The 14,899-nt window shown below is 42.1% G+C and overlaps 1 protein-coding gene across 1 annotated transcript in view; it reads left to right on the plus strand.

Moving 5' to 3' along the window:
- LGALSL (galectin like) overlaps nucleotides 1-14,899 on the plus strand; it is a 76,525-nt gene that overhangs the window by 20,684 nt on the left and 40,942 nt on the right. The window contains exon 2 of the mRNA XM_082251718.1: nucleotides 9,509-9,580. Within this exon, the coding sequence (XP_082107844.1) occupies nucleotides 9,509-9,580 (72 nt within the window). The remainder of the gene's footprint in view (nucleotides 1-9,508; nucleotides 9,581-14,899) is intronic.

The raw sequence follows: 14,899 nt of genomic DNA on the forward strand, positions 1-14,899 counted from the left end.
CGAATATTTTGGATCAAAATTCTAACTGTGTATGGCCAGCTCTTGTAGAGGGCAGGGGGAGGGGTACACAGTCGCATTTAAAATGGAAGTATGGGGATTTGTTTTATTTCAGAATCATACTTACCTAGGTGGGCTTCAGTCCGCTGTCTGCTGAAAAGGGGTCACAGTAGTGTAGATGGAACTGCACTCCTGTGATCCACAGGAGAAGTACAGCTGTATTTCTTCTTCATATTGATACTAAACCCAGTGCCCTTCATGCACCATATCTGGTCTCCTACAGTACACAGAACATGGAAATGCAATAATTTTAGTAAATATAAACTGCTAAATACCTTTTCTTATCCGCAGTATATAGCAGTCTTGTGACTTCTGTCAGTGTCTGGTTAAAGCTTGTAGGAGGAGTTTTCAGTCTCCCCTGATTGTCCTATGAGGCTGCAGGACCCATTACCCTCTGTCTGGACAGTGCTGATTGGCCCTGTGCTGATCACATGCACCCTCCCAAGAAAAAAAAAAATGAGCAAGACACACCAAACTGTACATGTGCAGAGTGCCCCCAAGGCTCTTTTGTATCAGGAGATGGGTTGGGGACTGTGGAAGAAGGGGAGGATCAGAGAAGACATGATTGCACAGCCTTTATACACAATGCAGAGGATTATTCTCTTAGGTTCCACAGTGAATATAACAAGCATGCTTTACTGCATATACAGACTGATTTTACTGTTGTGGGTTTAGTAACACTTTCAGAAGGTCATATTGTATATTATTTTCAGGGGGTTTTAGTGGGGCAGTGAAGAGGCAGGCAGCACAGTGAGAGTTGGAGCAAGCACCTCTGTTCCTTCACCTGCTAGGTAGATAGTAAAGGTTTACTTTGATGATGGACTGCGTCTTGACCCCGGTAATATTTTCTGTTGGCTCCTAGCTTAGACTGATTAGCTCCTAGACTATTATTAGTTCGTCCAATCCTGCATTAGTCAAGGTTTTGAGCGATCACATGACCTTTGTAGTATTTGGACCAAGACAAGTAGTACTTTGTTTTGTTTTTTTTCGGAGTTGTGGATTGTGGGTTTCCCAGGGGAGGTTTTACTAGAATTCTCGCTTGTAATTTGTCATTCCTGATCACTAAAGCTGGATACACACTATACTGTACAATTGTCTTTAGATTTTTTCCTTTAGATTTACCAAAACCATATAATATGAGATCAAACCTAAACACTTTCAATGTGTTTGCAGTCAGGCAGGCCCTTGCACTACATAGTTGGTGGTAAATCTAAAGGAAATCTAACAACAAAAGTTGTATAGTGTGTATCCAGCTTTAGCTTTCACTTCCCTATCAGTTCTATGTTGACATAAAGCCCTACACTGCAATGTTATTTAGTGTCACTTTGGGATCATATTGCAGGTGCTGTAATCTGGTAGAACAGGTGCAAAGGTGGAGAATTCCTCTTATCTTTCCAGAAGGCTGCTCCTAACTGCCTTAGAGTATAGGGAAGGTCATGCAGTCTCAATGCCATTCTTCTGAGAAGGCTTATTTTGGTACTGACCTTAAAGGGAAACTTCTTTAACCACTTGCTGCCTGCTAACAGTACAATTACTCCTAGCGGGCACATCACGATCCAATTCCTGGTTTTCGAGCACAGGAGTGCCCCCCCCCCCCTTGCTGATCTGTGCTGTGATTGGACACAGCACTAGTTTGTCAGCAGATTACAGCCAGTGATTTTGGCTGTATACCTGCTGATCGGCTGTGGACAATCGCAGCACAAAGCTCTGTGTTTACAAACACACAGAACTGAGAACAGCGATCTGGCTGTTTCTTCTCTCCGAAATCAACTCTGAGTTCAGGGAAAAAGACAGCCAGATCCTGTGAGTAAAAGAAGCACACATACACTTGTTAGGCAAACAGTTAATCCCTTAATTGCCCATCTGATCACCCATTAGTGTCATTAGTACAGTGTACAGTTTTATCACTGATCACTGTATTAGTGTCACTAGTGACATCATTGTCAGTTAGTCAGTTAGGCCCCTTTCACACTAGTGCGACTTGTCCCGCGATTTTGGACCGCAAAATCGCATGACAAGTCGTTTTCCATTATTTTCAATGAACCCCATTCATATCAGTGAGTTTTGAAGTCGCACAGACTTCAAAGTAGTTCCTGCACTACTTTGCCACGATTTTAATGCGATTTGAGGTATATAGCCCTGAGACATTGCTCAAAATTGCGGCAAAGTCGCGTCGCAAAATCGCGGTAAAATCGTGTCGCATAAGTGTGAAAGGGGCCTTAGTGACCCTCCCATCCAATGTTAGTTCGTACAAATATGGGAGGTGCAAAGGCAAAAAAGTTCTCAGTCTATGATAATTCATATATGTACTGTAGATAGATGGTCCATACACTAGTGCAAGCTGTTCCATGAGTTATAGCAGACTCTAGGGAGATAGGAAGGAAGCAGACAGGGAAAGCGCCACTAAGTGTAGTAGGACAAAAAAAGGTTTATTAGACCTCTAAGTAGGGCTTCTCTCACAGCTAGTATAAAAACAGGCTCATCTCATAGTAGTGGTCCGAGGTGCCATGCCAATCAACCACCTAGCGCTGGGGGAAAAAGGATGCCTTTGTATAGCAGGAGCTGATGAAGGAAGTCACTGGTAGTGTCTGGGTGGTCCGCAGCATGAGGGAGGTGGCGCGGGTGACGGTGACATCACGAGACCAAAGATGCTTTGCAACGTGATGATTCTGAGCATGCCCGCTCTCTTCTCAAGCTCCACTACAATGGGATGAGGCTGTTTTTATACTAGCTGTGAGAGAAGCCCTATTTAGGGGTTTAATAAATCCTTACTTGGCCTACTACACTTAGTGGCACTTTCCCTGTCTGCTTCCTTTGTTAGTTTGTTAGTTTGCACCAGATTGCCTGCCACACTATCACAATCACACTATAAGTCGCTGATCGTCACTATTACTAGAATAGTGTCTATAGCTGTGTAAAACCCAGTATACAGTGGCAAAAATATTAATTTGATCCTCTGCAGATTTTGAAAGTGTGCCCACTTACAAATAAATGAAGGGTCTATAATTGTTATCATAGGTGTATTTTAAACGATAGAGACAGAATATCAACCAAAAATCCAGAAAAACACATGATACAAATGTTATAAATTGAGCTCCAGCTCAGTAAGTAAAATAAGTATTTGATCCCCTACCCACCAATAATTCTGAACATCTAAATGATTTAGCGTAGGATTGGGAGAAAGTGCTGTGGTCAGATGAGACCAAAATTGAGCTCTTTGGCATTAACCTGATCATGTTTGGAGGAAGAAAATTGCTGACTATGACCCTAAGAACACCATCCCTACATTCAAGCACTAGAGGTGGAAACATTATGCTTTGGGGCTGTTTCTCTGCTAAAGGTACAGGTTTGATTTTGCCGCATTAAGGGGCCAATGGATGGGGGGGGGGGGGGGGTCATGTATTGTAAAGTCTTGGATGAGAACTTTGTTCCCTCAGCCAGAACACTGAAGATGGGTCGTGGATGGGTCTTCCAGCATGAAAATTACACAAAACATACCGCCAAGGCAACAAAGGAGTGGCTCAAGAAAAAGCAAATTAAGGTAATGGAGTGGCTTAACCAGTCTCCAGACCTTAATCCTAAAGAAAATTTATGGAGGGAGCTGATATTTTGAGTTGTACTTAAGTAGAGAAAGGCAACCGCACTCCAGTTTGAAAGTGTGAAGTGATAAAACCCATTTATTGAAAATCCAAATGATAAAAACAATCCATAGTGACAATCAGAGACAGGGGACAAAACACAGTTGACGCGTATCACGAAATTACATTCGCTTAGTCATAACCCTGGTTATAACCCCCAAGGTTATGACTAAGCGAATGTAATTTCGTGATAAGCATCAACTGTGTTTTGTCCCTTGTCTCTGATTGTCACTATGGATTGTTTTTATCATTTGGATTTTCAATAATTGGATTTTATCACTTCACACTTTCAAACTGGAGTGCGGTTGCCTTTCTCTACTTAAGTACAGCTGCCAGGATTGCGGACCTTACCAGCACCCTGCTTGATCGTTAGGACAACCTTTCACCTGAGCGGTTTTTCCTCTTTTCCTGCGTTCGAAATTTTGAGTTACCAAGCGAGAGCCAAGAAACCTTAAAGTGATTGTAAAGTCTCGTTTTTTTTGTTTTTTTTTATAACAAACATGTTACACTTACCTCCTCTGTACAGTAGGTTTTGCACACAGCAACCTGGAACCTCCTCTTCTCGGGTCTCTCTTCTCTGCTCTTGCTGTCGAGTGCCCCCACAGCATGCAGCTTGTTATGGGGGCACCTAAACTGTGCTGAATTTCTATTCAGACACGGAGCTGTGGTTCAGCCCCCCGCCCTCTCTTTCCTGATTGGCTAACTAACGTTGATTGACAGCAGCAGGAGCCAATGGAGCCACGACTGTGTCTCAGCCAATCAGGAGGAAGAGTCCCTGGCGGCCGAGGGACTTGTGGACATTGCTGGATAGAGATGGGGCTCAGGTAAGTGTGAGGGGGTGCTGGGGAGGCTGCTACACCCAGAAGGCTTTTTATCCTAATGCATAGAATGCATTAAGAAAAAAAACCTTCTGACTTTACAACTCGTTTAAGGATTTAGAGAAGATCTGTAAAGAAGAGTGGACCAAAATCCCTCCTGAGATGTGTGCAAACCTGGTAACCAACTACAAGAAACGTCTTACCTCTGTGCTTAACAACAAGGGTTTCTCCACCAAGAAACAAGTCATGTTTTGTTTGGGGATTAAATACTTACCTGTATTTTACTCACTGAACTGCAATTTATAGCATTTGTTTTATGTGTTTTTTTTCCTGGATTTTTGGTTGATATTCTGTCTCTATCATTTAAAATACACCTATGATAAAAACTATACTCCCTTCATTTCTTTGTAAGTGGGCAAACGTACAAAATCTGCAGGGGATCAAATATTTATTTTCCCCACTGTAATACCATAGTTTGTAGTCGCTATAACTTTAGCACAAACCGATTAATTTAAATATAGATATGAAGAAATTTGATTATATTGGATATGTTTTTATAACCGAAATTGGAAAATACTTTTTTTTCTTAATTTTTCGGTCTTTTTTCGTTTACTTAATAAAAATTACAAAAAAACAGTGGTGATCAAATACCACCAAAAGAAAGATCTATTTGTATGAAAAAAAATTTATAAATTTCATTTTGGTACAGTTTTGCATGCCAGTTAAAGTTGCACAGTGCTGAATAGCAAAAAATGCCCTGGTCATGAAGGGGGTAAAACCTTCCGGAGGTCAGGCGGTTAAAAATGTTGTAACTTATATAATGGGTATGATAGCTGCTTTTTTTTTATATAATATTTCAGTCTGTGGTGACCAAAAAATCGAACTCATGTTCCTTGCAACCATGGCAAAATTCTATTTACTGAACTCTTGTATTTGGCATGCTGCTTCAGATTTCTGGTATCTCCTGCCACATCCTGAACTTAGTGACCCATCTCTAACCACAAACTAGGAGTGAATATAGTGGGCAGATCTATCCACTTAGCGCTTACTTTCAGCAACTGTGTCGGCATGGTCTACCTTATTATTTACATTATATATGTAAGGATCCACTGTAAAGTTTAGGAAAAGTCTTGCATTGTGTATGATTTAGGTGATTTTTTTCTCAGGAAAACTAGATTTGACCAAATGTACAGTATTTTCACTGACCTTTTGTGCATTGTGTTTATTATGCATGTTCATGGAGTGGAACAGACTTTCACTACCTGCTTCAAACTGTAATCTTGTAATGTTGTCTGTGTATTCTTTTAAAGATGGAAGATGTACAAAAACTAGGAATGCAATGGATCATGTGATCCTTGGACTTTCATAAACTAGAAATGCAATGGATCATGCGATCCTTGGACTTTCATAAACTAGGAATGCAATGGATCATGCGATCCTTGGACTTTAATAAACTAGGAATGCAATGGATCATGCGATCCTTGGACTTTCATAAACTAGGAATGCAATGGATCATGCGATCCTTGGACTTTCATAAACTAGGAATGCAATGGATCATGTGATCCTTGGACTTTCATAAACTAGGAATGCAATGGATCATGTGATCCTTGGACTTTCATACACTAGGAATGCAATGGATCATGTGATCCTTGCTTTCATAAACTAGGAATGCAATGGATCATGTGATCCTTGGACTTTCATACACTAGGAATGCAATGGATCATGTGATCCTTGGACTTTCATCGGTAACTGCTTTTTTTTTAGCTCAGTTGTCTTACCATTTTAAAGGGTCTCCTCTGCTAGGTCTTGGTCCTATAGGGGATTCAACATTGAACTAAAGCAAAAAAAATAACTAAAAAAATATATATTTTAATATCTTAAGATTATAGAACAAATATGCTATATTACCAAAAGTATTGGGACGCCTGCCTTCACACGCACGTGAACTTTAATGGTATCCCAGTCTTAGTCCGTAGGGTTCAATACTGAGTTGGCCCACCCTTTGCAACTTTAACAGTTTCACCTATTCTGGGTATGCTGTCCACAAGATTTGCGAGTGTCTCTATGGGAATGTTTGACCTTTCTTATAGAAGCGCATTTGTGAATTCAGGCACTGATGTTGGAGAGAAGGCCTGGCTCGCAGTCGCTGCTCTAATTCATTCCAAAGGTGTTCTATCGGGTTGAGGTCAGGACTCTGTGCAGGCCAATCAAGTTCCTCCACCCCAACCTCGCTCATCCATGTCTTTATGGACCTTGCTTTGTGCACTGGTCCTAATTATTTGGTGAAGGGGGGTTGTTGTTTGGGGTTGTCTTTCAGGGGTTGGGCTTGGCCCCTTAGTTCCAGTGAAGAGAACTCTTAGGCTACGTTCACATGTTTGCGCAGCGGACCGCGGGCAGAATCACCGCGGTTCAGCCCGCGATCCGGAAATCATTGCAAATCGCGGGACGCCTGTGCGTTGCCGTTGATTTGCAATGGCACCCCAAACGCTGTGCGATGTTGCCGTGATTTCCGCCTGCCGAATCGCGGTAACATCGCACAAACAAAATCGCGGGTCGCATGATGCCCAAAAAAGGTACAAGAGCTTCTTTGGGGCGTCATGCGACCCGCAATTTTGTTTGTGCAATGTTACCGCGATTCGGCAGGCGGAAATCGCGGCAACATCGCACACCGTTTGGGGTCCCGCAATTTGCAATGACTTCCGGATCGCGGGCAGAATCGCAGTGATTCTGCCCGCGGTCCGCTATGCTAACATGTGAATGTAGCCTTTAAGGCGTCAGCATGACAAGACATTTTGGACAAATTCATGCTCCCAACCTTGTGGGAACAGTTTGGCGATGGATCCTTCCTGTTCCTATTTGACTTCACACCAGTGCACAAAGCAAGGTCCATAAAGACATGGATGAGCAAGTTTGGGGTGGAGGAACTCGACTGGCCTGCACAGTCCTGACCTCAACCCGACAGAACACTTATGGGATGAATTAGAGCAGAGACTGCGAGCCAGGCCTTCTTTCCAACATAAGTGTCTGAATTCACAAATGCACTTCAAACATTAAAAAACATTCCCATAGACACACTCCTAAACCTTGTGGACAGCCTTCCCAGAAGAGTTGAAGCTGTTATAGCTGCAAAGGGTGAGCCAACTCAATATTGAACTCTACGGACTAAGACTGGGATGCCATGAAAAAAGGCATGCGTCCCAATACTTTTGGTAATATATTGTATACTTATAAATGACATTATTGTGTAGTATGGTGGGTCCAATGGCTTTGATTTAATGGTGAACCCATAGCACTTTAAGGCCTCATGCACACTGGGCATAAAAATTCTGTTTATACAGCCGTTTGGAATTTTTTTTTATACCTGTAGAAGCAACTCTATGTTAGCCTGTATGTCCATGCACATTTGGGCATTTAAAGGCATATTTGTAGAGGAGTGTTTACAGGCTGAAAAAAACCCTCATCACAAGTGCGTTTTTAAGTGTACATTTTTCTAGCGTTATGGGGAAAAACGCTTATAAATGCTAACGACCTAAATGTGTGTACAGTATGATCCATAGGAGCAATTTTTCTGCTGCTTTTTTCTGGCAGTTCTGGCATTTTTTCTGCTGCATTGCAAAGAATGGAACATCAATAAATAAAGGTGACCAATGTGGGGTCTTCAGGCCTTAAAGTGGAACCCCAGTTACATTTAGTTGTTATTTTTACACTCCTTCTGTGTTAAAAAAAACAAGTTCCACTTACCCTCTCCACGCTCTAGCAATGTCCCTGCTAAGTCCAGCGCCAGCACCTTTGGTTCCTGTGAGCCCAACCTATTGTTTATACACCCCCAGGGGACAGTTCATTACGTGAGGGGTTTAAAGGGTAACTCCACTTTTGTGGGGGAAAAGAATAGCAAATAAAGGAAAAATAATATAGCGTACACAATTGCGACACAAGTCATATTGTAATTGAACGTTATTAAAAATGACCTTTCCTTTTCAATCTGCAGCCGCTGTAATTTTCTGAAAATGCAATGCAATATGGCTACCTGGAGGTGTTCTGTACACAGAATGTATACTGACCACACCCCATTTCCTGCTTGTCAGATTGCCTCACCAATTTTCCCAGAAGTCTGCACTAAGATACAAGTCAGATATTGGGCATCCCCTGCAACAAAAGTGTCATTTTTGGTGAGATACTCCCAATAGGAACACGTCTAAAGGGATGCAGACCCAGCAGATTTCTTTATTTGTGCCAGGCAGCTGCACAGCCAATTGATACTTAGAATAACAAAAGGTAGGAGTCTGCAACAAAGGTTGTTGTAATCCTTGCAATGTACTTAGATCACCCAGAGGGGGATGCTTTTTTTTCTCAACAAAAGTGAAGTTATGCTTAAAATGCTTGGAGTTACACTTTATTATACTGTATGTGTGAAGCTTAAAGCCCAGTCAAGGTCACAGAAATAGATTTGCAGTAAAGCTAATTATTAATGAATAACCTGGTCGTAGTCTTGCCTCCGTTTTTCTGTTACAGCTGTCCCCTCTTTTTCTCTCTACTACATGTCTAGATGTGGACACTCATGCTGGGGGGTGTGGCTGTTACTCAGTTATGCCAGCACAGAGCACTGCAGGGGGAGAACAAGAAGTATCACTTTCACTAAAGCTGGGCTCACATCTATTCAGGTCTTCCTTTGTCTGTTTTTTTAGTGCATTTTTAACACCCGTTGTAGCACATAAAGACACATTTTCATTATTCAGTTGGGCATGAAAATTCACAGAAAACTAGACATGCCTTATTTCTTTTCCATAAATCATTTGGGGTTTCAGAACTATAAAGAGATAAAAGAAAAGCTTCAACTGGACTTTAGTATAACACAGCAGGCCTAGTCCCCGAGTATTAGAATGTTCCAAAGTCAGATGCAATGTGCATCCTAAAAATATTTAATAGGGACAAACCTATTTATGGAAGGTCACCCATACTATAGTTATTGACATATGTCATGTTTTCCCTTTGTAGCAGTTGGACAGCCGGCGTCTAAGCAGTCCATTGGGGTCACCTGTTCAAGCAGAGGTCTACTTTCCTCGATTGGTAAGTTCTTTTCTGCATATTTTCTTATATACATATAGAGCTATCTAATAATGTCTTGAATATCTGAATGTTTTAAAAAATACAATTTTCACAGTCCCCAACCCCTGAATTTCCTTGTCGGAGGTGAAAATTTAGGGTTTCATATAAAGATCCTATTATATGCTTCTGCTCATCTTTTTGGTAAGCTTGCATACACTTTGGGTGTCCTTGCTTTCTGGTGGAGGTGTACATTGCTACCAAGTGCTTATACCATTCCTATTCGGATATTTATTGTCACCTTTATGGACTTTCATTTATTTATGGACTTTTTGGATTAATCATATATTTATAATTTACTTGGATCAATTTTGTCTCACCTTAATTATATTTATTCTATAATATTTTTGAAATATTTTTCACATATTTATCTGGCACATAATATTTTGTCATTTATTATCAATTTTGCACACAATTTTGATGTCTGCACTAGTGTCTTAGTTGAGCGCAATCTTGTATTTAGTAATAATTATTAATTTTCTCACATTTCACGGATCACGTGTTGATTGCAGCTTCTAATTTCAGGATTTTTCCCTACACTATCTATTTATTTATTCATTTATTTATTTTATTTTTCTGGCTTTTGCTTCCACATTCTTTTGCGTGGGTAGTTGGTTCAATACCACATATTTTCTTTCATCTTTTTGAAGAATTTTCCTTCGAGGGCAGAGGCCAGACGGGAGCGTGATGTGGGGGTGTTCGAGATGGAACAATGGGAGGAGGCTCTGAAGGCAGTACAAATGTGCTCACATAATGTTACTCAAAGGTTATTGTAGTTGTACATTCTTCTCAGGGTTCATCTCACCCCAGTAAGACTCTTTAAAATGGGAGTGCGAGAAGACCCTACATGTTCCAGATGCTCTAGGGATCATGGTGACCTCATCCATTTATTATGGAGATGCCCCAGGTTACACCTGTATTGAGGGAAAGTTCTGGATACCCAAGATAGGGTGCTGCAATGCTTCACTGCTGGTTTCCTCTAGCTGAAATGGTGGTGGCAGTACCCGAGAGCTGATTGAAAAATTGGCTCAGGTGAAGGCACCGCTGGCTTCATGGACAGGTAAATGTTCTAATATTAAAAGTCAGCAGCTACAGTATCGTGAACATCGCTGGATAGAGAGGGGGCTCTGGTAAGTATTAGAGGGTGCTGGGGAGGCTGCTACACACAGAAGTTTTTTTTTACCTTAATGCATAGAATGCATTAAGGTAAAAAAAATATACTTCTGCCTTTACAACTCCTTTAAGCAAATTATTTTTTGGATTAATTAAGCTATGATTTGGCCAGCATTAGCTGGGAGCTCCTACGCGGTTTCTGCTTTTAAAAAGACACAAACCAAACCCATATCTGAATCAGAATGGTTGTCATGGTAACCAGTGTAACAAAATAGGACTGTCATTAACTGCACACAACTGCATTATTTTTTTTGTAGGGGATCCCCATTGTCTTCCAAATAATATAGTGAAACTGCATAGTGTGCTGTCGAAGCTTAATGCAAACTAGTTCCTTCAACCCTTTTTTGGAACCTAATTTCTCTTTTGTTTTGAGTTCTGCTGTATCTAATGTGCTGCGAATGTACAGTATGTAGGTAATCAACATTGAGTATAGGTAACACGATGAGGTCTTAAGCCTTGTACACACGTACCGATCGTCGGCCGAACGATCGGCCGTCTTTTGCCTGTTTGTCTTATGTCTGTTGAAAACTGCAAAAGACTGCACACGAATTTTGTCGGCCAACAACAGCCGACTGCAGAAGTGATGTCATGTGATGGTTAACTTTCCTTGTCTTTTTTCTTTTCTGAGCATGCCCAGTCTTGCAAATCTGCTGTCTGTCGGCCGAAATCTGTACTGACTGGCGAACAATCGGCCGTTCTGGTGTTGGCCAACAAAAATTTTAATGCCTGCACGACAGATTCTGTTCGGCCGAAAATGCGCTGTCGGCTGTCGGAAGCATCATACTAACAAGCCTACAATCGGCCGATCGTTCGACAATCGGTACGTGTGTACGGGGCTTTAGACACCCTTAACAGGAGCCTTTAAGGATAGGATTATGGGAGCAGCCATTGCTGATTTGTTTTTGAAGGTGATTGGTCAAGGCCTGGCAACTTTATTTAAGCTTCACTAGCTAGTGAGTCACTGGCCAGGAAGAAGCATATGTATAGTAGGCATCTCATTTACATTACATTTTTCAAGTACATAAATCAACAATAAAGGAAGGATAAGGATGGCGATCATGGAACTTGCCCTTAAAAAACTAGTCAAGAGTTGCAGCTCTCATATTGAAAGCTGAATTCCAGGAAAAGGAAAAATTCTCCCTCACAGTGGAGGTGCAGCTGGACTGCAGGCAATAACTGCTTGTTTAAAACTACGGGGGACTGAAAACAAAATTTAAACTGGCCGTAGATGGATCGAACTTTGGACAGTTCAGCAGGGACCGGCCAATATTCGTTCCATCTATGGGCAGGCTGATTGTACCCAAGTTGATCCATCAATCAAGTTGGGTGCAACAAGCATGTCAGATTTTAATCATGGGATAATTGTCAGCAGCTATAGCCGCCAGCAGTAATCACTGTGTTCTCCTGGGAGGAACAGCTCACCGCACTGGATTGCCCACATCAACACTGTGGTTGATGGAAAGAAAATTGCATAATCTATGGCCTGCTTAACTTACTCGAGCTTGTCTCTACAGCATCTTCTCCCCCTTGCTCCAGTGGTCTAATGTCCTGACACCATCCAGACCAATGCAGGGTATATAGGTCTTTATTGGGCACAGTTGGGTTTGTGCATTTATGGATTTTGGACTATTTTTGTTAACTTTAACCTCCCTGGCGGTATGATTCTTTCCGATTTTAGGTGCTGAAAGCGGTACCATTATTTTGCATGTAATTCTTAAGAATGAGCAGCCCAAACCAACTATTTACATATGATTTTTTTTTAACTATGCGTTCTTCTTTATAACATCTTGGGTATGATAAAGTTTGAAACACAAAATCATAAATTATAATATAATAAAAAACTATAAATAAATGAAAGTATGTATGTATGTATGTATACATATATATATATATATACATACTGTATATATACACATATACATAAAAAGTACAGTAAAACTGCAGGAAAGGGCACTGGGGGGCAAACTAATGTGATTTTTTTTATTTTGCATTGTATCAGTGTGTTTGGTGTGTTTTACATTTGAATTTGCCGCCGGTTCCACCCCCCTGCTAACGTCACGTCGCAGGAGACGGAAGCCAGGGCACGGAGAGGATTGGGAGGAAGATCCGCCGCCAGACACCGCCGGGATACATCGCTGGATCCCGGGGACAAGGTAAGTAACCCCGCTTTCAGGATCCAGCGATCTCCCTGGCGGTACCCCGAGTGTGGCTCGGGGGTTATCGCTTTTTGCTCTGAAATTTAACCCCGAGCCACACTCAGGAATACAGCTAGGAAGGTTTTTTTTTTTTTGTTTTTTTTCAATTTTTGTTTATTAAATTTTTTTAGCAAAACAAAACAGACAAATACAATACAATACAGGGCAGCACTAGAACAAAACAAGTGACAACAGGTCAATCCCTCCCACCAACCCACCCCCAGGCTCCACCCAGTAGGTCTATCACTCAAAAATAAGCCCCAAATAGGGGCATGAGTACCCCTCAGATCCATCCCGGCAAAGCAGGAGCAAGTTCACAAGACAAAAATATTAGTCCAGCAAGCGAACAGTAATCAGCAACCTCATATGCTATTCAGAGAATGGAGAAACATTTCGGAAAAGTAGAAGACATTTGTTCAGCAATCACATGATGATAAGGAAAAGAACATTGCCGCTAGGAAGGTTGTTTTTTTTTGGGGGGGGGGGGTAGGGGTGGTGAGGGTGGGAGTTATATGTTGGTAAAGGCAGGGGTTGACGTTCTGTGAGGCATAGTGTGAAAATTTGGCATCACTGGCCTCCTGGCTCTAGGTAACACCCAGTCAGTCTTAAAGCGGTGTTCCGGCCTCCCCCTCCAAAAATTAGAAGTCAGCAGCTACAAATACTGTAGCTGCTGACTTTTAATATTAGGACACTTACCGGTCCTGGAATCCAGCGATGGCGGCACCGCAGCCGATGTTTCCATCGACTGTCAGATGCTGCCGCTGCCATTGCAGGTAAGGGAGCCCGGCAGTGAAACCTTGCGGCTTCACTCCGTGTCCCTACTGTGCATGCGGGAAGCGCGCTGCGCTCGGTTACTTGCCTGGGAGGAGGAGGGAGGAGGAGGGGGTCGAAATTCTGACGTACTCTGACGGAAGTGGGGACAAGGTACCTGTCAAAAACAGGTACCTGCTCCCCCCTCCGCTCCGAAAGGTGCCAAATGTGGCACCAGAGGGGGGAGGAGACAGATAACCGGAAATTCCACTTTTGAGTGGAACTCCGCTTTAAGCTGATCATGCACTGTTGTCTTTTTTTTTTTTTATAGCCAGCAGGCTGAACAAAAAAAAACAAAAAAAGAGATCCACACAAACGAGTTGGATGGAAGCTCCCGCTGCTATCAGAATACATTGATCATGCGCTGTAGCTGACTGGCTGCACCTGCTGATTGAGAAAAATCTTTCAGCGTGTACTTTCAACTGAAGTCAATGAAACGACTGGCATGTGGAACCCCGGCCATGTATCCTTGGCTCCATTTGCCCATCTGTAGGCCCGGGACAAGCATAGCGAGTGCTGCCAGGTGGAGGGGAGGGAGGTGAGTGGACATGCGTCCATTCTCCTACCCTTCTTGTTGCTGACCCGGAAGCAACATGGAAAACATCACTTCCAGGTCCCTTTGTCAGTTTCTCCAGCCATCATTGCCAGGAAGGAATGTAGTGCGATGTGATTTGCACTGGGGAGACAGAGTCTTTCAAACCCCGGATGTCTCAATAAAGTGAACCTGTCCCCAAAAAATCATCATGTAGGGGAATTTTTGTTCCCTATGTAATGAAAAAAAAAAAAAAAAACTTAAAATAAAAAAAGTTTCTTTTACATTGTAAAAAAATTTAGGTCATACCCAAGCACATAAACCCCCCCCCCCAAAAAAAACATTTTTGAGCCCCCCCACATGTATGAATGTAACGTATGCATTGGGAGCGCCTACACATGAGAAATGTTGATTACAATACACATGTTACATATCGCCATGCACCCAGTGAGAGCAATATTTCTAACACCAGACCTCCTCCGTACCGCTACATTGATGACCTGCAGGAGGCTTTTAAAGCGTCACCTATGGAAAATATAGGGTGCTAAAGTTTGTCTCCTTTTCATGGGTGTG

Source organism: Pelophylax lessonae, assembly GCF_965119305.1.
Source record: "Pelophylax lessonae genome assembly, chromosome: 3".
Classification (NCBI taxonomy): domain Eukaryota; kingdom Metazoa; phylum Chordata; class Amphibia; order Anura; family Ranidae; genus Pelophylax; species Pelophylax lessonae.